At 43.2% G+C, this 22,670-nt stretch overlaps 1 protein-coding gene across 5 annotated transcripts in view; it reads left to right on the top strand.

The window, feature by feature from the left end:
• The first annotated feature begins 9,959 nt into the window (after positions 1-9,959).
• Positions 9,960-22,670, top strand: part of LOC103722361 (mediator of RNA polymerase II transcription subunit 12-like) — a 35,617-nt gene continuing 22,906 nt past the window's right edge. For 2 of the 5 annotated variants that reach the window (XM_088723410.2, XM_088723409.2), the window contains exon 1: positions 15,951-16,056. Coding sequence is in view for 3 of the 5 variants with exons in the window: in XM_008812893.6 (XP_008811115.3) it covers positions 11,375-11,502; positions 15,522-15,581; positions 15,951-16,056 (294 nt within the window). In the remaining 2 variants the exon portion in view is untranslated. Of the gene's footprint in view, positions 10,117-10,147; positions 10,275-10,306; positions 10,533-10,789; positions 11,503-15,521; positions 15,582-15,950; positions 16,057-22,670 lie in introns of those variants that run through there. The other 3 variants (XM_008812893.6, XM_088723408.2, XM_039126796.3) reach the window with 3 other exon arrangements.

Below are 22,670 nucleotides of genomic sequence, written 5' to 3'. Positions count from 1 at the left end.
CGACACCGCGACGCTTTTCGAGGTCGAGGGAGCTTGGGCTCACTGTCGACTCAGCAGGGCATCCCGATTTTAGTTAGAGGATCATGCACCAGGTCGAGGGAGCTTGGGCTCGCTGTCGACCCTGCGACACTTTTCGAGGTCGAGGGAGCTTGGGCTCGCTGTCGACTTAGCAGGGCATCCAGATCTTGGTCGGGATCTTTGATGGAGATCGAGACCGAGCTCGATGTCAACATAGCGAGGTATCCCAAACTTGGCTGGGGCATCCGAGCTTGGTCGGGTATCCTGAAGTTCACAAGCGTTCCAATATTAGGAAGAGTATGGAATAATTAAGGGGAGTTGCGAATAAATCAACATAAGGAGAGAACGAGAGTTGCGTTTGCAATCGTCGAGGACCCCTGGGGGCTCTACTGATAATACATCCGAAGATTTTCGGAATTCCAGCTTCGTGGAATGAGGGTCCCTTCGAGGGACTCCAGCTTATACGCCCCGGGCCGCTGGACTCCAGCAATCTGATATGGCCCTTCCCAGTTCCAAGCGAGCTTTCCCTGCTCGATAGGCTGAGAAGCTCCAGCTCTCCTGAGGATGAGATCTCCCACCTTGAAAAGCTTGGCCTTTACCCTGAAATTATAGTACTGTGCCGCTTTCTGTTGATACCTTGCCATGCGGATTTGGGCGGCCTCCCTTGTCTCCTCAACGAGGTCCAAGTTGCCCCCGAGTTGAGAGGAGTTGGAGGCTGTGTTGTTGTGCTCTACTCTTGGTGAGGGGAGTCAGACTTCCAGGGGGATGACAGCTTCCGTTCCGTACGCTAGGTTGAAGGGGGTCTCGCCGGTGGGAAAGTCGAAATATAGTTCTGTAAGCCCAGAGAATATTGTAGAGGTCTTCGATCTATTGCCCTTTGGATCAGTCGAGCCTAGCCTTGAGCCCCTAAGGATGGTGCGGTTTGTCATCTCGGTTTCTCCATTCGTCTATGGATGGGCGACCGAGGTGAAGTGGTGGTCGATGCCGAGCTCGGAGCAGAATTTTTTGAAACGGGCGTTGTCGAACTGACGGCCATTGTCAGATATAAGGATGCGGAGGAGACCAAATTTGCAGATTATTGACTTTCAGACAAAGTCTCGCATCTTCGGCTCGGAGATCCGAGCCACTGGTTCGGCTTCGATCCATTTGGTGAAGTAGTCGATGGAGACAACCAGAAATTTTTTCTGCCTTGTGGCGAGAAAAAATGGCCCCAGAATGTCAATCCCCCATTGGGCAAATGGCCAGGGGGCACTGATCGAGGTCAGCGAGGCTGAGGGCCGACGCTGAATATTGGCATTTCGCTGACATCGATCGCACCTTTGGACGAAGTCTGACGCGTCCTTTTGAAGTATGGGCCAGTAGTATCCTTGGCACAGGATTTTGTGGGCCAGTGCTCGGCCTTCCAAGTGGTTTCCGCATATCCCTTCGTGAACCTCTCGCATAGCATAGTCCACCTCTGACGGGCGGAGGCATCTGAGGAGGGGAGAGGTGAACGATCTGCGGTAGAGCTTGCCCTCATATAAGATGTATTTGGAAGCTCGGCGCCTAATTTGGCGGGCTTCGAGCTTGTCATCGGGGAGGATTTCATTCTGTAGATAGCTGACGAGCTCGTCCATCCAGCTCGGCTCGGTCTCGATGCAGAGGGTTGGTTCGGGCTCCTCTCTGCTGGACGTTTGGAGGTATTCGAGTACTGCGGTCTTTGGAAGCTCACTCATGCGGAAAGTTGCCAGCTTCGACAATTGGTTTGCCCTTAGGTTCTCTGTTCTGGAAATATGCTGGATGTTGAAGGAACCCAAGATGGACGTAAGGTCTCGCACCTTTTGGAGATATCTTTGCATCGATAGCTCTCTTGCTCCAAAGTCTTCCAAAATCTGGCTCACGACCAGTTGGGAGTCACTGAAGACCTTCAGATCCTCCACTTTCAGCTCCTTTGCCAATTTGAGCCCGGCAATGAGTGCCTCGTACTCTGCTTCATTATTCGTGGCAGGAAACTCGAAGCGTAGAGCATGCTCCGCGACTAACCCATCTGGGCTAGTGAGAGTCAGGCCTGCTCTGCTACCCCCCGAGGTTAAGGAGCCGTCCACATGTAGAGCCCATGGTTGCCTCGAGGTCTCCTTCATTGACGTGAGTGCGAGCTCAGGATCGTCCGACAGAGTGCACTCCACGATAAAGTCAGCGAGCGCTTGGGCTTTAATCGCCGGCCTCGGACGGTATTCAAGGTTGAACTTTTCGAGCTCAACTGCCTACTTCGCAATCCTCCCAGCGCGATCTGACCATTGCAGAATTTGCTTCATAGGCTGGTCGGTCAGTATGGCCACAGTGTGGGCCTGGAAGTAGGATCGGAGCCTTCGAGTCGAGATGACCAGGGTAAAGATTATTTTCTCCAACTTGGAATATCGAGTCTCAGCATTCCTTAGGACCCGGCTGGTATAATACACTGATCTCTGAAGCTTCTTCTCTTCTCGGACCAGGACCAAGCTTACCGCGACCGCGACCGGGGAGACGGCCAGGTACAAATAAAGAAGCTCGCCCTGTTAGGGTTTTGTGAGTAATGGAGGGGAAGCAAGAAGGTGCCTGAGCTCTTCAAAAGCTTGCTGATATTCCTCCGACCATAGAAAGTTCTTCGACCGCTTGAGAATTTTGAAGAATGGGAGGCACCGCTCGGCCGACCTGGAAACAAATTTTCCCAGAGCTGCGACCCGGCGAGTGAGCCGTTGTACCTCCTTGACTGTCTTTGGTGGCACCATCTCTTGTAGCGCTTGGATCTTCTCAGACTTTGCTTCATTCCACGTTGGGTTACTACGAAGCCGAGAAATTTGTCCGAGGTAACCCCGAATGCGCACTTGGCAGGATTGAGCTTCATTTGGTACTTCCTAAGGGTGAAGAATGCCTCATTGTGGTCAGTTACATGGTGCTCTGCTGTTCGACTCTTCACCAGCATATCGTCCACATAGACCTCCATGTTCCGGCCTATTTGATTTTTAAAGATCTGGCTAACCAGCCTTTGATATGTTGCTCCGACATTCTTCAACCCGAATGGTATCACTTTGTAGCAATAAAGGTCCTTGTCTATGATAAAGGCTGTCTTCTCCTCATCTTCTGGTGCCATTCAGATTTGATTATATCCTAAGAAGGCATCCATGAAGGTCAGTAACTAATGTCCTGAGGTAGAGTCTACGAGCTGGTCGATGCTGGGAAGAGGAAAGCTGTTCTTTGGGCAAGCTTTGTTCAAGTCGGTGTAGTCCACGCACATGCACCACTTCCCCTTAGCTTTCTTCATGAGGACTACGTTGGCGAGCCAATCTGGATAGGAGACCTTCCGGATGAAGCAGACCTCGAGAAGTTTGTCCACTTCCTCGGCCGCTGCTCATTGTCGTTCCGGTGGAGAGCTCCGTTTCTTCTGCCTCACAGGTTTGTAGGTCGGTTTCACCTAGAGTTGGTGAACCATGACCTCGGGGTCTATCCCTGACATGTCTACGGGTGACCAGGCGAAGACGTCCATATTGGACCGGAGGAACTCAATCAGGTGGTCTCTTTTGCGAGAGCTCAGACTGGAGCCGACCTGCACCGTTAGCTATGGGCAGTTTTTTTTAAGAGGATTTGGGTAAGAAGCTCACCAGGTTCTATCCGTTCTTTCCGAGGGGCGTCCCGCACTTCTAGGATTTCGATGGGCAGCGTCTGATCTAACGTTTGGGTTGGCGCCTTGGCTGATTGTTTTGCTTAGCTCGGTGCTTCAGCCGGTTGCTTTGCTTTGTAAGTCGTCATATAGCATTGCTTAGCTATTGGCTGGTCCCCACGAACCTCGCCTATTCCTCAATCGGTGGGGAACCGCACGAGCAGGTGGTAGGTCGAGACCACAGCTCGGAGGGCGTTAAGCCCTGGTCGACCAAAAATAGCGTTGTAGGTCGAGGGCAGGCGGACCACAAGAAAATCTGTCCTCACGGTGCTTTCTCGAGGGGCGAGCCCGATCGTGACAAGAAGGCTGATCTCACCCTCAACTGGGACCGAATCTCCGGTGAATCCAACCAGCGGGACATTCATTCTCCAGAGCTGGCTTTCTGTCATCCCCATTTTTTGGAAGGCATCATAATACAAAATATTCGCCAAGCTTCCATTATCAACCAAGACACGTTTTACATCAAATTTATTTATGATCATGGAGATGACCACAGCGTCATCATGGGGAGTCACAATCCTTTCTAATTCCTCGTCCGAGAACAAGATAGCTTTGGAAGTATGTGGCGCTTCAGAGGGGTTTCTCTTTCGATTGGCTCTTCAGCCGAACCTCCTTTGGCCGGGCCTCCCACAATGGTGTTGATGGTGCCGGCAATAGGCCTGTTGTCATTTGAATTTTCGGGCGGTGCGGCATTTTCTAACGGCCTCCTTTTCTCGATCCGGTTCCGCACAAACCGGTTGAGTACTCCACGGCGAATGAGCGCCTCGATCTCATCTCGGAGCTAGAAGCACTCCTCCGTGTCGTGGCCGTGGTCCCGGTGGAAGTGGCTATATTTCTTGGGGTTGCGCCGAGCTCCTATCTCCCATATCGGGGGTGGAGGTCGGAGGTAGTCTCGTCCTTCTATCTCCATGAAGATCTCTGCCTGGGATGTATTGAGGGAAGTGTAATTCTCGTACTTCCCCGGGAGCACCCGCTGTCGAGGTGGGGACCTCGGCCGGGGTTGCGGCCGCTGTCGAGGCGGACTCCTCAGCCGAGGAAAGTTCTTGTCTCGGTGGGGAGACTGGCTTTTCGGACGGCCGCGTTCCTCGCGGCACTTTTTCTACTTCTTCGAGGCCTGCTCGGCCGCACCCCGCTTGAAGACGATGGCCATCTCGGCCTTCGCATACTTTCGAGCTCGGGCCAGCATCTCAGTGAAGTCAGCGGAAAAGTTCTTCTCAATAAAGAAGAGGAACCTGTAGGACCGAGCTCCAGTCTTTAGCGCTGACATAGTGATGAGAGCACAAAAGTGCGATCTACATGCTGCTTAAATTAGTATTACTGCTAACATATAACGATAAAATCACTAAGTTAATATTATATTTTTTGTTTGCAACAGGTTAGTATAAATTAAAGTTTAAATGCGCATTTGGTAGGGTTTAGAGGGATGCATCATGGCCCCAAACCGCGCGGGCCCAATCCTATCATGATCTGATCAAGCACATTTGCACCCAAACATCCGAACCCGCGTGCGATCTCCCAGTGATCCTCGCGTTCCCTCCTTTCCGGATTAGCATCCGCACTCTTCCGAAATAGAGATTCCCACTCTCACTTCATCACAAAGAAAAAGAACTTTTTAATCTCCAATCCCACGAAGAATAGCTAAAAATAATATTCATTCCTGAAATTACTATTCATGCTGAAATCACTGTTCATATAAACAGTGTTCCGAGATGGCACTGTTCATATGAACAGTGTTCCGTGAAAATACTGTTCATATGAATAGTGTTACGCAAAAACACTGTTCATATGAATAGTGTTACGGGAATTTTTCTTTTACTTCACTGTTCTTCTTCCTCCCAGCAGCGTCTACAGCTCATTCCATTCCCGCATCCAAGTATCCGACAGCGCTCTTCAACCTCCCACGTCCATCCCGTGATGCATCCCACGCTTCCGTGGTCCAAAGAAGGAATTCCGAGTCAGCTCCCAGCATCCCGTGATGCTTTCCAGTGATCCCGCAGCTTCCTCCTTTCCGGATCAATGTTTCCAGCTCCTCCCAAATAATCACGCGTCAAGCTCTTCTTCTTCCGCAATGATCCCAGCATCGAAATCCTAGCCAAATTCTTCCGGCTTCGAAATCCAGGCCAGCGTCCCAGCCATGATGCAAGCTCGCGATCCAGCCGTTTCCTTCCACGCTTTCCTCCCGCTTCCAATCGGCGTCCACGAAGCTTTAGCCCGTGATCCGGCGATCCCGCACCGCGCCCCCCCTCTTCCGGAACCGAGAGCCCCAGCATCACGCGTCCGTGAATGGCATCTCCGGTGATCCCGCAATGTCCCAGCTTCATTCCATGGCAGCCTCCGTGTCCGGACATCCCGCAACCAGCCGGGAAATGCGCGGCATTCAACCTCCAGCCCGTGATCTAGCACGGATTGACGCCCTCCGCCCCATCCAAGCCGTGATCGGACTCCCAAAAATCGGATCCCCCAAGCATTACGTCCGCCCACTGCATCTCCTCCCTTCCGATTTCAAGCATCCCAGCTCCTCCCAGCATCACGCGACCATGAATGGTGTCCTCCCGAGATCCCGCGTGCATCAGCTCCCGGAATCCAAGCCTCCCGTGATGCCAGCAGCGGTCCCAGCAACGATCCCGCAGTCAAGCCTCCGAGTCCGCCCCTTCCAGAATCTCATGCATCCTCACTTGACCTATAAATAGGGGGCCATCGGAAGAAGAAGAGGAGGAGGCGGGGAGCTCTCGGCGAGTGGCCGGCGGGTCCAAGGGTGGTAGCCGACTGGCCCAAAGAAAGGAGAAAGAAGAAACAGAGCATTGCTCTGTTTCTCTTGGGAAGAAAGAAATAAAAAAAAAGGTTATTTTATGTTGAGGGAGAAGTTTTTTTTGTTTTATATTTTTTTTATGTTATTTATAAAAGAGAAAAAATATTAGGTTTCCAATCTCCACTTTTATTTATAATGAATTTTCTTTTTATCAAATCTATCATTTCTTTTTCATGCAATCCTTGTTTTAGGTTTAGTTTAATTTCTGTTTTCTTTATGCAATCGTTTAATTTTTCTTTTTATGCAATACATTAAATTTTTCTTTATGCTGTTTCTTCTTGTTTTCATCCATTTTTATTTATGCCAAAACTTTTCTTTGATTAGTTCAATATATAAATGCATTTCGACTTTAAATACCTGTCCTTTTGTCAATTTCAATTAGAAAATATTCAACATCCTCAAAATAATGTTTTTCTTTTATCATTCAAAAATCGATTTTGAATCCGAGTGAACGTTTTAATTTTTATGCAACTCCAATCGCCTCCCTATGGATCGACTTCTTACAACCACTATTCTTCGAGTAGGAAAGGTAAGAGTAGAATTTAAATTTAACTTTTGTTCATCGGTTCTAACAACGATCTGTCTAGCATATTTTTAGGTAGATAGGAATCAGACGAGCACATAGCTATCGACTGGTCGAGCTCGCGGACCTCTCAGGTTTCGGTGGTGAAGCGGTCGAGATAGTCTTTGAGGGGCTCTCCCTCCTTTTGCTTGATATCAAGGAGGAAGTCTGACATTCGCCGCTGACGTCGGCTGGCAGCAAAGTTGGTGGCGAACTGCCTGCCGAGTTGTTCAAAGGAGGACACGGTGCTCGGCTTCAGCTCGAAGAACCAAAGCCGAGCCGTTCCTCGGAGTGTCGCAGGAAAGGCCTTACAGAGCATGGCCTCTGAGGACCCTTGGAGTGCCATGAGGGCCCGACAGCTCTCCAGATGGTCGAGGGGGTCGGTAGTCCCATTGTAGGGCTCTATCTGGGGTATTTTGAACCGTGGTGGAACCGATTCCTCCTTAATCTGGCGGGAGAAAGGTGACCTAGTAGAAAACTCGAAGTCACCCTCGTGCGTTGCCTTCTGGCTGTGGAGTACCTCGATCTGTCGCTCGAGCCTCTCGACCTTTTTGTCGAGTTCCCCACCTTAGGGATTTGCCACGACGGTCTGCTCCAGCGCTGGTTCGCCTGGAGCTGATTCCGCCTCCGAAGGCTGCGGTCTTTTGTCTAGGTTCTTCCCTAGCGGTTTCCTTCGGGAACACGCTCGAGTTGAGCCCTGATAGCAGCGCCGTTCTCCATTGTTGGCCGCCGATCCGTCTGGAGGGAGAACCGGCTGGGCCTGAACTTGTGGAGGTGGCATAGGGAGAGCCTCCATACGTTGCAGGCCTTGGACTACTGTGGCCAAAGCCTGAACTTGCTGTACCAAAATATTGAATTGCTCCGGTTGGACTTGGGGGATTGGGTCTGCCGGAGGTCTTGGCGGCGAATTTTGGACCGAGTGTCCGTGATTTAATGCAGGACACGGGGAGGCGTTGGAAGCTCCTTTGCTCCTTAGCTTCATGGCTGCGACTCGGTCCCTTCCTCTAGCGCCAACTTTTGCTAAAAATTGAACCCGGGGGCGACCACAGGCTGAGGAGGAGGAGCTCCGGCGAGAGTGGCGGGTGGCAGTACGCCGGCGGGCCGCGTCCTCCGGGGGACCTTCAAGAAGTCGGTGGCCAGGGCTTCCGGCGCCGGCCCTCCGATGCTTAAGTCAGAGGGGGCTATTGTGGAGAGGGAGAGAGAGATTATATTTCTTCAAGTTCTCAAAGTTCAGATCCCTCTTTAAGAGGGAGAGGTTTTTCTTTTATAGGGGGTACAGGGTTATCTGTGATGTGACGGGGCGAATTAAATGAGTTACCGTCATGATTGAGCACGATCGTGTGAATTAATGCGCTGCCGTGGAGGGCCAGACTAGAGCTAATGAGTTGCAGTGGGTGATTGGGTGTAGTCGAGCGAGTCAACTGGCTGTCGTGGAGGGTTTAAGATTTTGAGTAGGCTGGAGATCCGTGAAGGCCATGCACATTAATTGTTGAGTAAGCCGGAGATCTGCGGAGGCCATGCACATTAATTATTGAGTAAGCCGGATATCTGCGGAGGCCATGCGCATTAATTGTTGACAGTCGCTCAGGGCATGGTCCCTGGTTGATATGTCGTGGCATGGCTGGCGAGTGGAGCATGGTGCAGCGGGTTGTTGCAGGGCGTGGCCGCGGCGTGTGAACGGCAAGGTCGGCCATCTGAGGTTGGCTCGACGTTTTGAAGTCGGGGATGTCGAGATAGGTGCCTCGAGGGCGGGCGCCTCCGGGTCGAGCGCCCTCAGGTCGGGCGCCCTCCGTCACGTGCTGGTGATACGTTCACGCACGGAACAATCCGTTTTTCCCCCAACACTTAGAAAAATAACTTGGTGTATCATTTGCTTTTAGACCATTTGCTTATGTGCCTTTCTAGATTTTTGCTTTGATATAACCATATTATATGCAACTAGGATTTGCTTTTATGGTTTTGCATTCTAGGTGGTCATTGGTTTGTTTTTAATGCAAAAATATATTAGTTAAAGTTAAGATATTATTTTACAATTAATAATCCTAAAAATCAAGAGAAATATATCAACAATTAGAGGTTTTTTGGTACAAATAAATACAAATCATAAAATAAATCTAGTTTCATCTTACCCTTTGTTGGCATGATATGAACATGCAGAATTTTTTCCTTGTTGAGTATATTAAGTGTAACTAAATAGTTGTGTTTTATCAGTTACAACTCAGCTAGTGAAATTTTATGATGCAATATCTCTTCAAAATAAAACTAAATAAGTATTTTCAGTATTTATGAAACCCTCTCATATTCCTGTGTCATGTAGTTGGATGATTTTGATAAAAGTAGCGCACATGAAGAATGCCAAATGGCTAAGTTGGTAAAGTTTTTGCTATGGATATAAGAGATTTAGGTTCAACTTGCCCTAACTTTTATATTGAGCCGTACTTCCACCTATTTGATTCGATAAAATTTCGTTGAAATACATTTTGCAATAGAGAACCTCATCATCATCGGGCAAATTTAATTACCAAATAATCATATTTAGTTCCATGATGCTACTTAGGAGAGCTACATGGACTTGGTTAAAAAAAATATATCAAATAAAAGACAGATTATTTCTTATTTAAAATTTGAATAACTTAAAAATATTAAGAAAAACGGTCACTTGCATTTGGTAGCCCAGGCAGCATTACAAACCCATTATCCGCTGCCCATAACCAACCCAAACCACCAGACCACCTCTAGCCGGCTGCCACCTTGACTTCCACTACCGCAAGAACTGTGAAAAGGTCGTTGGTGTAATTTTCCCCACCCGAAGGGAGCCCAATTTTGTCATAACTCCAAATCACTGAGGACAATCTGGGAAAACAAGCCCCGAATATTTTCCCCAGATCCCTTCGCTCCCTTCTCGCTACGGAAACTCCAGCAGCCCAAAACAGGGCCTCACACGCGCACATTACTGCACGCCATTATATATATCATCATCTGCGCGAGCTAAAAAAGAGTCAAAACGCCTCGCCTTCTTCCTCTGTCTCTCGCCATACCCCTCTCCAAAAGGTACGTCTCGCTCTGTTCTCTCTCCTTCAATTTCTTTTAATTATTGCCCCTCTTCTAGGGTTTGTGAGATTCCGAGGCTCGCGAAACCCTAGTTCTCTGGCCCTCGGAATACCTCGCGTGAGGAGGGTGAGGAACCCTAGCTCGCCCTGCGGAATCGGGTGGGCTTCTCGTTTCGTCTTTTCTTTTTCGGTTCTTGCGGGGCTTTTGGGGCTTAAACACCCGGGAAAGATTTGATCTTGGGGGTTAACCGGGGCAGATTTGGGATCTAGGTTTCGGTATCCCCTTGTTATGGATTTGAAGGAATTGGATTGGTTTCCTGATGCAAAGTTAGGTTTTTTTTTTTTTTAGGTTGGTGGGTTGTCTGTTCTCGTGGTTCCTTTGCATGGAAGGATTATTTTGGAGGCGGGTTTCAGTGGGTAGGAATTGATTTAGCACCGTAAAGCTCTATTGTTTGAACTGTGCTTTGAGTTGTAGACTAGGCTTCTTCTTTCATTCTGCTAGAAAATTGGCTAGATCCTGAGCTTTAGCTTGGTTGGTTGCTATTATATTCTGTTTATCGATTTTTGACGCTCAAGACCTTAAATTTCTGGTAAAGATGATCTTTTTACTTAAAACGTTGCCATATTTTGCTAGTCCACTGATGTTACTTAATTGATCTATTGTAATAATGCAGTCATTTGTGAAAAGCTTACATTTTGGGATCAGCGTATAACTGGCAGCAGCAGCTATTGTCTGGGATCCATTGCGTATTTGGATGCGTTTCTAGTTTGGTGAACTTGCGGTGGATGGATAATTGATTGGATATAGTTCTGCAATATAGTTTGCTTGTTGCACGTCTTCCCTTATTTTCTTGGTGGAAGGGACAGTAGGTGAAATTGTGAAGTGGTGATTGGTTGGCCATCCACAACAGATACTACAAAGGTAGCATGCATCAGGCTGATTTGAGCTGCCTCATGAGACAATAAGAATTTTGGGATTGGAATTGTTTGTTATTTAAGTGAAGCAACTTGTTAGCATCACCTATAATATCCTCATTGGCATTGACTCAACTCATACACCTGTGGGGACGGCTACTTGAAGACCTCCAGTGTTATTCTAGTCAAGAGTATTTAAGATCAACTCCTGTTCTGTTATCTTATACCAAGCCCTGATTCCAATCATTCATGGTCAGACAACTCTATTTTGTGATGGACTTTAGTATAAACTGCCCATATCAGCTTTGATGTTGGAGGCAGTATGCCGGTAATTTTAAGGAGAGATGCAAAGATTTTCTGCTGCCAGCTGTGGTGCTGGAGTTAGTAACAGTGCCATAGGTGGGGCATCTGCTAGGGAAAATGCTAGGGCGGAGTCATCCTTCTCCCCATCGAACTTTTCGTTGAACCCAAGGTGATTCTTGTCTTATGCTTTCTCAGTTATTTAGTGTTTTGCTGCTGCTGGTTGTTTGATGATTATTCTTGCCTTGTTCAGTATACTTCTTAACTAATATTTTCTGTCAGGTAGCGTGTGTAACTAGTTTTCTGTTATGAAACTTTTGGTAATGCTGATCCTAGAATAGAAGAGTGTTGTACTTTACTTTGAAAGGAGAACAACTTTAAAGCTGGCCTCTTTCTGTGATAACAATTTTGGTAATGCTGCTCATAGGATAGGAAAATGTTGAAGTTACTTAAAAAGGAGCACACTTATGATGCTAATCTCATTTTGACTTTTCCTATTGTTTATGGTTGCATGAACATGTGCACACACCAACTAATTGGTACCAGATTGCATGGATACAATTTTTATATTTTTTAGGATTTGAAGAGTAACATTTTATTGAACAATGATCTAAATTTGATGCTGCTATGGAGCTCAAATGTGAACTTCTCATGTTAACATTGTGTCTACAAATAAGTGGCATCCATTTGTTTAGGTAAATGCGTGTGTAGTTTTATTGTTAGTTTTGCATAAGATGGAGGGAGGCTCACTGGGGATCCTTTAGTAGCTAAACAATCATCTCATTTTAAATGCTGACATATCTTCAAGAGCTTCTTGAGTGCTTTAGCTTTTTAGTTCATTTAAGTCTTTGAGCAACTTGAACCATTACTATTAATTAGGGCCCCTTGCATGATAACTTGAGTTCTGTCATTGCTGAGAACCTTTCATGATGAACATGAACCAAATTATGTAGGAGACCTATTGGTATTTTCTAAAGCATGAGCGATGAAACTAAGCATTGCAATCGGATGTGATTGTGTCCTTGCAATGCATTATGTAAACAATGGAAATAAGAAATTCAATCTGTTGTTATGTATGGTGCTTCTAAATACAAGCTAATGAATTCTTATCTATATTGCAACAATGTAGAATATTGAAATAAGATTTGGCAGAACTCAAGTCCATCAGAACTTGGTACCCAAATAAATGCATCATATAAACTTAACTAAGGATATGTTTATATACATCTGAAAAGCTTCTACTAAAAACAATGCATGAAATCTTTTTAGTTTTTTTCATAAACATGTCTTTAAAAGATCCATCGTGGTGACCTTTTGTTCTATCAATCAAGTCTGCTAGTTTTATCTGCACATCAATTACTAAGTGTTGAAGGATTTTTTGGGCCCCATTTGTTAGCTGGAATAGAGGGGGGATATACTCCCGAAAGTGTACTTTATCTGGCCAAACAACATTTTCAGTCTCTTGGAATAGAGTTATACACATACTCGGGATAAGTAGGGGGATGGTATAATTCTATTCTACGATTTTGGTGGGACAGACTTATTTTGTAGAATAGAAGAAAACTATCACCTTCATTTTCGTTTTTGCCCTTATGCACTCTCTAAACATACAAAATAATGGGAGGGTAACTTCTTGTGATAAAATCCAAATCATCGCAAAATCCAATCACATTAAATGCATATGCACTAATCTCATCAACCAAATGCACAAAGTTCCTATTCTGTGGTGTGAGTTCTATCCTATCGAACTTATCTGGCTAATTTTCCTTATCCCTTCAAAATTTATTATGCAACCAGATGTTACCTAAATGTATGGAGCAATAATACTTTGGTTTGAGGACCCGAAATTTGTTTGAAAGCCTACATCCTAAGTGGAGATCCAAAGAATGTTTCTTCTATCAAGAATCAAAGCCTTTCTTTCCATCGGATGACAGCTTATTCTCGATATACTTTGATGATTAGAGCATTGCATGTCAGTGACTTGTTACACATGATATGGTGTTCTATTTATTTTATTATTGCACAAACTTATTAAGTGTTGATATAACCTTACAAGTAATGTCAGAGATAAAAATTAAATTGAACAACCATGCATGCTAGTACATCCTTGACAAGAAATGATTGATATTTCACCAAACATCAAAAAAAGCTAGATATTGAATGTTATCAAAATTTATGTCTTTAACCACCTCTCTAAAAAAAAAATATTGTTTTTTGTTGTCCCTCCTCACCTCATTTTTTCACTTCCTCTCCTATCCTACCCCCTGGGCTTTGTTTTCATAAGTGAATGTTAATAAAGTGATTGTGGTCACCACCACTACAGACAAGGCGATGGTAGAGGCAAGGAGAAAGACTAGTTGAGATTATTTTTATTTGCTACTATCACCATGCTGTTTGGAACTCTTGTAATAAGCATTCCCTTCGCGCATCAAATTTTGTCTTTCTGCTTGTATCTCTTCATCCTTTTTCTTTCTTGTAATCGTTTTATGGACATAAACTTTTACCACATATTTATACGAATATCTGTGGGAAGCTATGGCCAGTTGTAACTATATAAACTGGGCTATTGCCTCTTAGTAATTGCTTTTGAAACTGGAAGATATTGTTTGAATTATATGACATGAAGAAAACACCTAAATTTAGAGTCCAAAAGGAGGCAGATTATAATTACAGAAAATTATAAGGTTTCTTAACTAGGTATGGCAAGCTCATGATTAGACTTGCTTTTCTAGTTTTCTAGTTTTTTGTCAAACCTTTTTTTTTCATCGCAGTACTGCTTTCAATAAGTCTATATTATATAATAAATCTCTTATTTGTTGATATATTTTTAAGAAATATGGCTTTAGTTGAGCATTTTTAACTAATGAGGCATTGGTAAGGGTATGTGCTTAGATGTGCATTTGGGAATCTAGAGTGACAAAAGAAAGTCCTTAGATTATATGGATGGAATCTCTGAAAGCAAGGTATGCCGTACTGGCCTGAACTAAGCGGTACAGGGCGTACTGTAACGTACTTGTTCGGTATCGGTATCCGGTATGGGTGTGCGCCAAAAAAATTCTGTACTGTATCGTATCGACACTATGCTAGTGTGGCACCGGTACGAGGTCCGGTACCGAGACGGCGAACCTTATCTGAAAGAATTTGAAGGTGCTGGCATTAAAATGGGAGGCAATTCTTCATAGGAATAATTGGTTTAAGTGTTTGTAAAGTTGGATTCCAATAGTTGACTTGAGGCTCGATGGTTAAAGCAGATCACATCTACAGTTTGCATGGATCAGTTTTCATTTAAATGGGTCTGCACTGCTCTGAGATTGCTATTTAATTAGATGCCTATGTTTTCTGAACATGATTGACCTTGTCCGCTAGGTCTTTGTATTTCATACAGTGCCAGGCAAGCATGGTAAGATATGGTCTGTTAATGATTGTGGCTAATTGGTAAGCATTATTAGTTCTCCTGCTTGTGGAACAACGCATTTTTTGCAGTCTAATTATCAATACATGTGGTTAGTCGCATAAGCATGGTTGACTCCTCCTCATGTAAGTAAATTTGGCTCAATGGCTCAGCTGCATGCACACCCTTTGTCAGATTTGTTCATAATCATTTTTTTGCACTGGAATATTTTTTCTATCATGTATTTTCTTCCCAGGATATGACTGGAGCTCCATTAGCATCTAACTGTTAGTCATTTGGTGATGAATATTATATTTTTATCTAACATAATTTAAGGATGAAATCAATTAGAGAAGATTATGCTGGTGAATTTATTAATACATGTTTTTTAGTTATTTGAACTTGTGTTTGAATCAAGGTTCGCCGTGCCGGTACCGAACCCCGTACCGTTGCCGCACTAGTATAGGCGTACCGAGTATCGATACAGTACAGTATGCGGTACACCAGGTGTACCGACATTGGCGTACCGATACCAGTACCCATCGGTATGGTACGGTACATCTGGTACCGACTGGTACCGTTCGGTACAGTATACCATGGTTTGAATGCATGCCTGACGACATCATATTCTGACTCATCCATGGACATATTGTGAATACCTGAATGAAGCTGAAAGTTCATGGTGATTGTATTTATAATTGAAGAAACCCATTTCTACTTTTCTTCAAAATATTTCTGCCTTCCTTTCCAAAGTAGTTGTAAATCTTTTTTTAAAACTTCTGACATATTTGTTTTTGCAGGCGACAACCACAACTATCCCCTTACAAGCTAAAGTGTGATAAAGAATCTCTCAATTCTAGGTAAATTTTACACTTGAAAATAAAAATGACATTAGCTTGGTATTGTTGGGAGAGATAGTGCTCATTATCAACTATATTGGAACTCAGTGATTTCTTCCATGATAAACATACTCTTTTTCCTCGGTTTTGTTTACTTTATCATTATATTCTTTCTCCCTCACCTTGTAGCTACAAAGTGAATTGAAAAAAGAACATTTTCATATTTTCACACAATTATATGCCTCTTAGTTCCATTCTCTCTACTAGATAATGCAAAGTGATAGTAAGAATTAACTTTTTCACAAAAATTATGTTTGTGCCATGCCTGTTTTTATGTACTGCAAAATGACTATTTTATTCTCTCTTATAATTCTTAAAACTCTTCTTTAGACTTGGGCCGCCGGACTTCTATCCCCAAATCCCAAACTGTCCTGAAGAGACACTAACAAGAGAATATCTACAATCTGGATACAAAGAGACTGTTGAAGGCATTGAGGTGTGTTTCTTTATCACTTTTTAATTTTTTATTTTTTTTCCGACTAGTCTAGGTTTAGCTTACGACCTAAAATGTTTTGTTTTCTTTCTTCCCTTTCGTATTCATGTATTTTTGTATAATTTAGGACTTTGTTATTCTTTTTGATGCTAACTTGTTGATAATAAGATGGGAAGAGGTGCGGAATCATTTGTTTACTTTGCATTTGATTAGCAAGGTTTCAAGAAGTTGCTCCTTTCGTTGCCGTTTTTATATTAAGGTAAAAACTGTTAGTTCAAGGTGGTCAGACTGCTGAAGGATGTCTTTTTTTTTTTTTGAGTTCAACTTTATCTGATCTCTTGGATGTGTAATCTCTAGTTATTATCAAGTACATGCAAGGTTCGTCGAACCGGTGTTGGGTGCCATATCAGCCGACAGTCGGTATGGTATGGCACCGGTATGGTATGGTACTAGTTTAGTACCATATCGACACATGACATGTCCAGCACGCCGGTCATTTGACGGTACGTCATTTTATTTGTTTATTTTTGTTTTTTCAATTTCTTTCGTTTCCTCAATTTTTTGTGTCCTCCTATGATTTTGATGATTATGGTTTAATTTGTAATTTTGACAGTGTTTTGATGTCTTTTTGTCATGAAATGAAATTGAAGTATTTATAAGTGAATATACATATAATACAACAAAGAGAGTCGGTTTAATGTATTTAAAGTACAAAATATGTACTGACTTTTAAAATTTTGTGGAATGTCAATGTCCCTCATAGATATCAGGATCGCAATCGTAGTCTGAGCCTATGCTATCACTCTAAAATTTCAGGAGTGTCACATATTCTTGCTTGCCCGCTGGATAGCTACCCTAATACTGTTCCTTTATTTAATTCTAGGCTAGCTATTGGAAGATCGCTGCAACAAAATCCGACCCATGAGTCGCCATATCGATACTGAATCGATACTCGATCTCGTACCATACTGGTACTAAAATATTATGCAATCTTGTATCGTACCAACATTTGGTATGTTCGTTGCCTCATACAGTATTGCATACCCACATTGTAATAGGATAGTACCAGTACGGGATTCGGTATTGAGACGACGAATCTTGCATTGAAGGATAGTACCTACTTGAATACGATGTCTCAAATAAGCCATATCGATCCGAATCATATCTAACTATGTGGAGTAGGACTGGTGTATGACTCGGATCTAGATATGTCCAAAGATACTACTTGACGTGCAATGTTATCTGTAGCTGTAGTATTATGTTTAGAATAACATCAAGGGGCCTTTCTTCTGTATGCAATGGTATCCTTGCGAGTTCTTTCTGGTCGGGTATTGCGGTCTCTATTCTATGTGGTACAAATAAACTAGGACTCGTTGGTGAATGGAAGGCCACTCTAAGACTATGAGTCATATACTGCTAAGTCATGTCCATTGCTACCCTTTGGCCACTGGATGCATCATCGCTTCAATTGCTACCATTGCTGGTATCGTGGGATGATTTGGGCAATTGGGCATTCAGGTGGAGCAATTTAGAATGCTGAAGGCTATGAACAATGAGAGATTTTGCTAGATTTGAATCGAAAGTATTTGATACAATGCTGTAGTAGCCTTCAGAATTCTCTCAAGTCCACTACCAAAACTATTGGCTTGTGACAAGCCCTCGACGTGACTGTTTTTAGTGTCGTCTAGGCATATCTTCTCTCTTGCCACTTGGTACTGATGAACATCTAACACAAACTTGCTTTTTTTCTTAATGAGACTATTGAGTGCATTGTTATTGGTAGCAAAACAAGTGACTCCTAATTTCAATATCTCACCTCTATGTACTTCCTCATCAAAGATAGCATCTATGTTTGGTTGCATATTGGATCGGGTTGTCTTAACAACCTACTTCATTCTATGAATATTCTCGATATCCATCACTATCTGATCTATGTAGTATACAACACTTGGAGTCTAGAAAATATGTGGCCGTATATCAGTTAGAATCCTCCAAGGAGTTCTTATACTGTGGCCCATTATCTGTGACCGCTTGCATGATAACCTCCATCAATCTGAAGATGTAATGGGCATCTTGCCCCTGATTCGAAGCATCAATTGACTCATGAAAAAAATATCTTCCGGAGATTAGATGGTCTATTGGGGATGGACGGTCGATCGATGTTTTGGCGGACAGTTGGGTGACTGAGCAGTCGATCAGTCGTCTGCCAACCTTGGTGGATTTGGTGAGATTTTATGGATACAGAGTCTGTGATTTGTTGGACCTTGTTGGGGGTCAGTGGAGGGAGGGGTTGATTCGGGAGGCATTCGGAGAGCAGTTGGCAGAGCTGGTTCTAGCACTATCGGTTCCATTTCGGAAGGAGTCGGACAGGCTAGTGTGGAGGCCATCGGGACGGACGCGGGTACGAGCTAGGGATCTTCTTTCCATGTTCAGTAGGGAGTCAGGCCGGCAGATAGAGGGAGGATGGATTTGAAGGATGCGGATTCACCTGCGTGTAGCGCTCTTCATCTGGAAGGTGGCATGAGGATGCCTACCGACCAGAAGTTTGCTAGTCCGGCGAGGAGTGCGGGTCACGCAGTGCTGTGTGGTGTGTACAGAGGTGGAGGAGACTATTGATCATGTTTTTGTGCGGTGCTCGAGGGCGAGAGAGATTTGGAGTAGATCACCGATTTCCTTGCCCCAGTCGGTGGAGTCAGCACAGAACCTGATTCTATGGAGAGTATCCATGCGGAGCCCCAGATCTTGGGAGGAGGGCATTTTTAGAGCATACCCGGCTTACCACATTTGGGTGGACAGGAATGCGGGCATACTTGAGGGTAGGAGGCTGTTATCGAGGATGGTGGTTGACAGAGCTATATTACAGTCCGGGGAGGTTACCGCAGCCTCTGCGTTATTCGCTGGTGAGATGGCCAGGGACATCTGGGGCACTTTATCCGCTGTCATAGCGCCCAGGTTCGCCTTTGTTTCTTGGATGCACCCACCTTTTGGTTATCTCTAAGTGAATTTCGATGGGAGCATGTCGGTGGATTGTGTATCTGAAGGGGTTGGATTTGTGATCAGAGGCTCCTGGGGCAGGTTGGTGGTAGCAGGGGGACAGTGCACGCCGGGACTTACAGTTGTAAGGGCAGAGCTTCGAACTGCATGGGAGGGGTTGTCATATGCGAGGAGAGTCCTCAGTGCCGAGTGGGTGCTTCTTGAGGGGGACTCCTCTGTGGTGATTGATTGGATTCGAGGTGTGGATAGATATGGTGATGATCATCCCCTCATTAGAGAGACTCGGAGACTGGCTCAGGAGTTGGGTGGCTTTCAGGCAGCACACGTATTTCGGAAGGCGAACAGGGCAGCAAACTGGTCGCCTCCTTCGTCGTCCGGCACTCCGGAAAGTTCCTTTGGACATCTATAGGAGGGATAATCATATGCGAGGAGAGTCCTCAGTGCCGAGTGGGTGCTTCTTGAGGGGGACTCCTCTGTGGTGATTGACTGGATTCGAGGTGTGGATAGATATGGTGATGATCATCCCCTCATTAGAGAGACTCGGAGACTGGCTCAGGAGTTGGGTGGCTTCCAGGCAGCACACGTATTTCGGAAGGCGAACAGGGCAGCAGACTGGTTGCCTCCTTCGTCGTCCGACACTCCGGGGAGTTCCTTTGGACATCTATATGAGATATTCCCTCTGCTTTGTACTCTTTACTTTCTCGGGATTTGGCAGTATGTACTCACTTTAGAGCTATATAATTTGCCGTTTTGACCAAAAAAATATATCTTCATATTATAATATGTTAGAAAATTGATAATGTTTCACCTGGTAGGACTTGCCCAACCATTATACATTAGAGTCAAACTATAGATGTCCCACTTGATCAGTAGGAGGCTATCCATTTCTCTAACTGCTTTTATTATTGTCTGGTATCTCACTATATATATATATATATATATATATATAAATAATATTCTTAAGCCTAGGAGGATTTACACCCTGACTGGCTCTCTGGATGGAGGCGATAGCATACTGATAGTATATATTATCTATTGTATTTGCGGAAATGTGGTTAAAGCGGAACTGGGATGCAATTACTTTTTACATGTCCTTTTTCCTATCCTTCACCCATATGGTTTTGATCCTCTACTGCTTGGAATCCTCGTTGGAAAGACATATTAGTCTACATCGTGAATGGTGGCTCCTGTTGGTATCTCTTTGGACATCTTTTCTTTTTTATTGCTAAAAGCCTCATAGAGGCTATACGACCATCACCTTTGCCGACGACCTTCTTGATTGATAAAGTCCTCTTGTAGCCTGGATCTACCCTAATAGACTTGGAACAAATACTGACTCAATATGAGGTCCCAAACTCCTCATCATTTGGAATGATTGCCTCATACTCATCTGGTTACTTGGAGTTGTATGATGGTGGCTTTGTTGCTTGGCATTCGACCTCTGCCTTCTTCTTAGCACTTTTTTGCTTGGGTGCCTTGACTTTAAATAAGTGCTTCTTCATTAGCTGGCGGACCTTCTGTGGGCATTTCCAATAGGTAGACACGTCGAGGCAACCATCGACCAAATGTTACTTGAATTTCGTTACCCCTCTATCTTTAAACTATATGTTGCACTATTTGCACCTTCTGTGGGCATTTCCAATAGGTAGACACGTCGAGGCAACCATCGACCAAATGTTACTTGAATTTCATTACCCCTCTATCTTTAAACTATATGTTGCACTATTTGCACCTTTTGTGATGTATGTCTGAGAGCATGTCTCATGATCCCAATTAATAACATGCTCTGGCTCTTTCTTCCTTCTTGAATATATTCTTGCAAGTTTACTGAACTCATGTCGAGCATTTTTTTCATCAATTCATAGTTAAATAATTATTAAAAAATTAGTGAAATTATATTGTAATTAAAAAATCACTAAATAGCCGAGAAAATATTTCTACAATTTTTAAATATGTAGATTTTGTTAAATATTTTTGGTTAATTTATATATAATAAATTGGTATTAAATTATAAAATATCTAGAAAATTTATTTTAGTTCAGAATAATGTAAAACCTTACTACAAATCATATATATATATATATATATATATATATCTCAATTGATCGTTTATTTAATGAATTATTCAAAAAATAGTGAATTTTCATTATAATGCGAAAATTCAGCTTTCTAATTCAGAAAATTCTTCTGAATTATCTATACATAATACCGGTTCTTCATATTTTTTATATTATTTATGTATTTTTAATTATTCCTTAATTAAAAACTAATATATTTAAATATTAAACATTCAGAAAAATTGTTTTACTTTGGATCGGTGTAGATCCCTGCATGGGTTGCTATATATACTTTTCAAAGCCCATGGATATGCACACAAGATCTTTTATTTTTCAAATTTATTAAAATTTGACCTAGATCTCTACACGCATGATCATACTTAAATTTAAATAAGTTGCTACCAAATTTTGATAGGGAGTAGCATGCATGCCCCAAAACATGCATTTTACAAATTTTTTTTGATCATTATCTTCTTTATTATTTTTAATCTATTTTTTTATTTAAAAATTTATAGAGTTAAAACAAAATTATGATTTTTGCTGCATTGCATAGATCATCCATAGATCTACAGCATATCATGAAATTATGCCAAAATTCAAAATTTTGGCTTGATCTCCCCTTATTTTCTTTTTTTTTTGCCTCTTTCGACATCAAAAAGATAAAGAGAGAAGAGGGGAAGGGAGAAGTTATGCATCTTGTTTGATGGTAACTTTGAAGGATGCGAAGTTTGCCTTCTAGAAAATGATCTTTTTAAACTTTGTGTAGCTAGGATAAGGTGGAAGAAGGGAGATTTATAGTTTCTGTCCATTTTTTCAGAATTGAGAACGTGGTTAGAGGTCTGTTGTGATGGAGCTTAGATGCATTTAGTTTCTGGGTGTATAAGTGATAGAGAAGGAAAAAATATAAGTGATAGAGAAGGAAAAAATATAAGTTATGCAGAAGAAAAAATTAGGTTAGTTTTGACTCTTATTCTATTTTTTTGGATCTTTTTATGGCAATATTTAGTGTTAGTTTTAGTGTCTTAATTTGGGTTGGATTATTGTGTGGTGTTTCATGTTTGGTATAGATTGGACTGTTTAATTCTTTAAGTCAATGGGGCCTATCTCTACAAGCTTGCCTGTATATTCAAGTTTCCATGGGAATCCAAATTTTGTCTTTTAGAAAAAGGTTTTTTGGGGGACTATTTTGATTATTTTTAGATCGCTTTGAAAACCAAAGTTCATGGAATTCCTGGGTTGTTCTTCCTTTCTCTTCTACATCTCTTCTTTATTCTTCATGTCTTTCTCGTTCTTCATTTATCTCTCTTATGTTCTTTTGTTTCTTCTTCTCTTTTCCATCATTTTTTACATATATTGCTGTCCTCTTTCTACTGCACATGCACATGAATATGTATGTGTTCACTATATATGTATGTATATCTGTCCCTGGTTTCAAGATTGTAATTGAAGTGAGATATATCTTGTGGACTCTAGAGGCATCTTAACTTGAGATTTGCCTTTTTTTATTTATAATTTAAACCAGATCCGCACTATAATGTTAATTTTTGCACAGCACCTCATTGTGAC

This window comes from Phoenix dactylifera, chromosome 6, assembly GCF_051530095.1.
Source record: "Phoenix dactylifera cultivar Ajwa chromosome 6, Ajwa_hap1_PhDact_Kaust_v1.1, whole genome shotgun sequence".
NCBI classification, from domain to species: Eukaryota; Viridiplantae; Streptophyta; class Magnoliopsida; order Arecales; family Arecaceae; genus Phoenix; species Phoenix dactylifera.
Note: the sequence above shows the minus strand (reverse complement) of the source record. Positions and strands in the feature narration are given on the sequence as shown.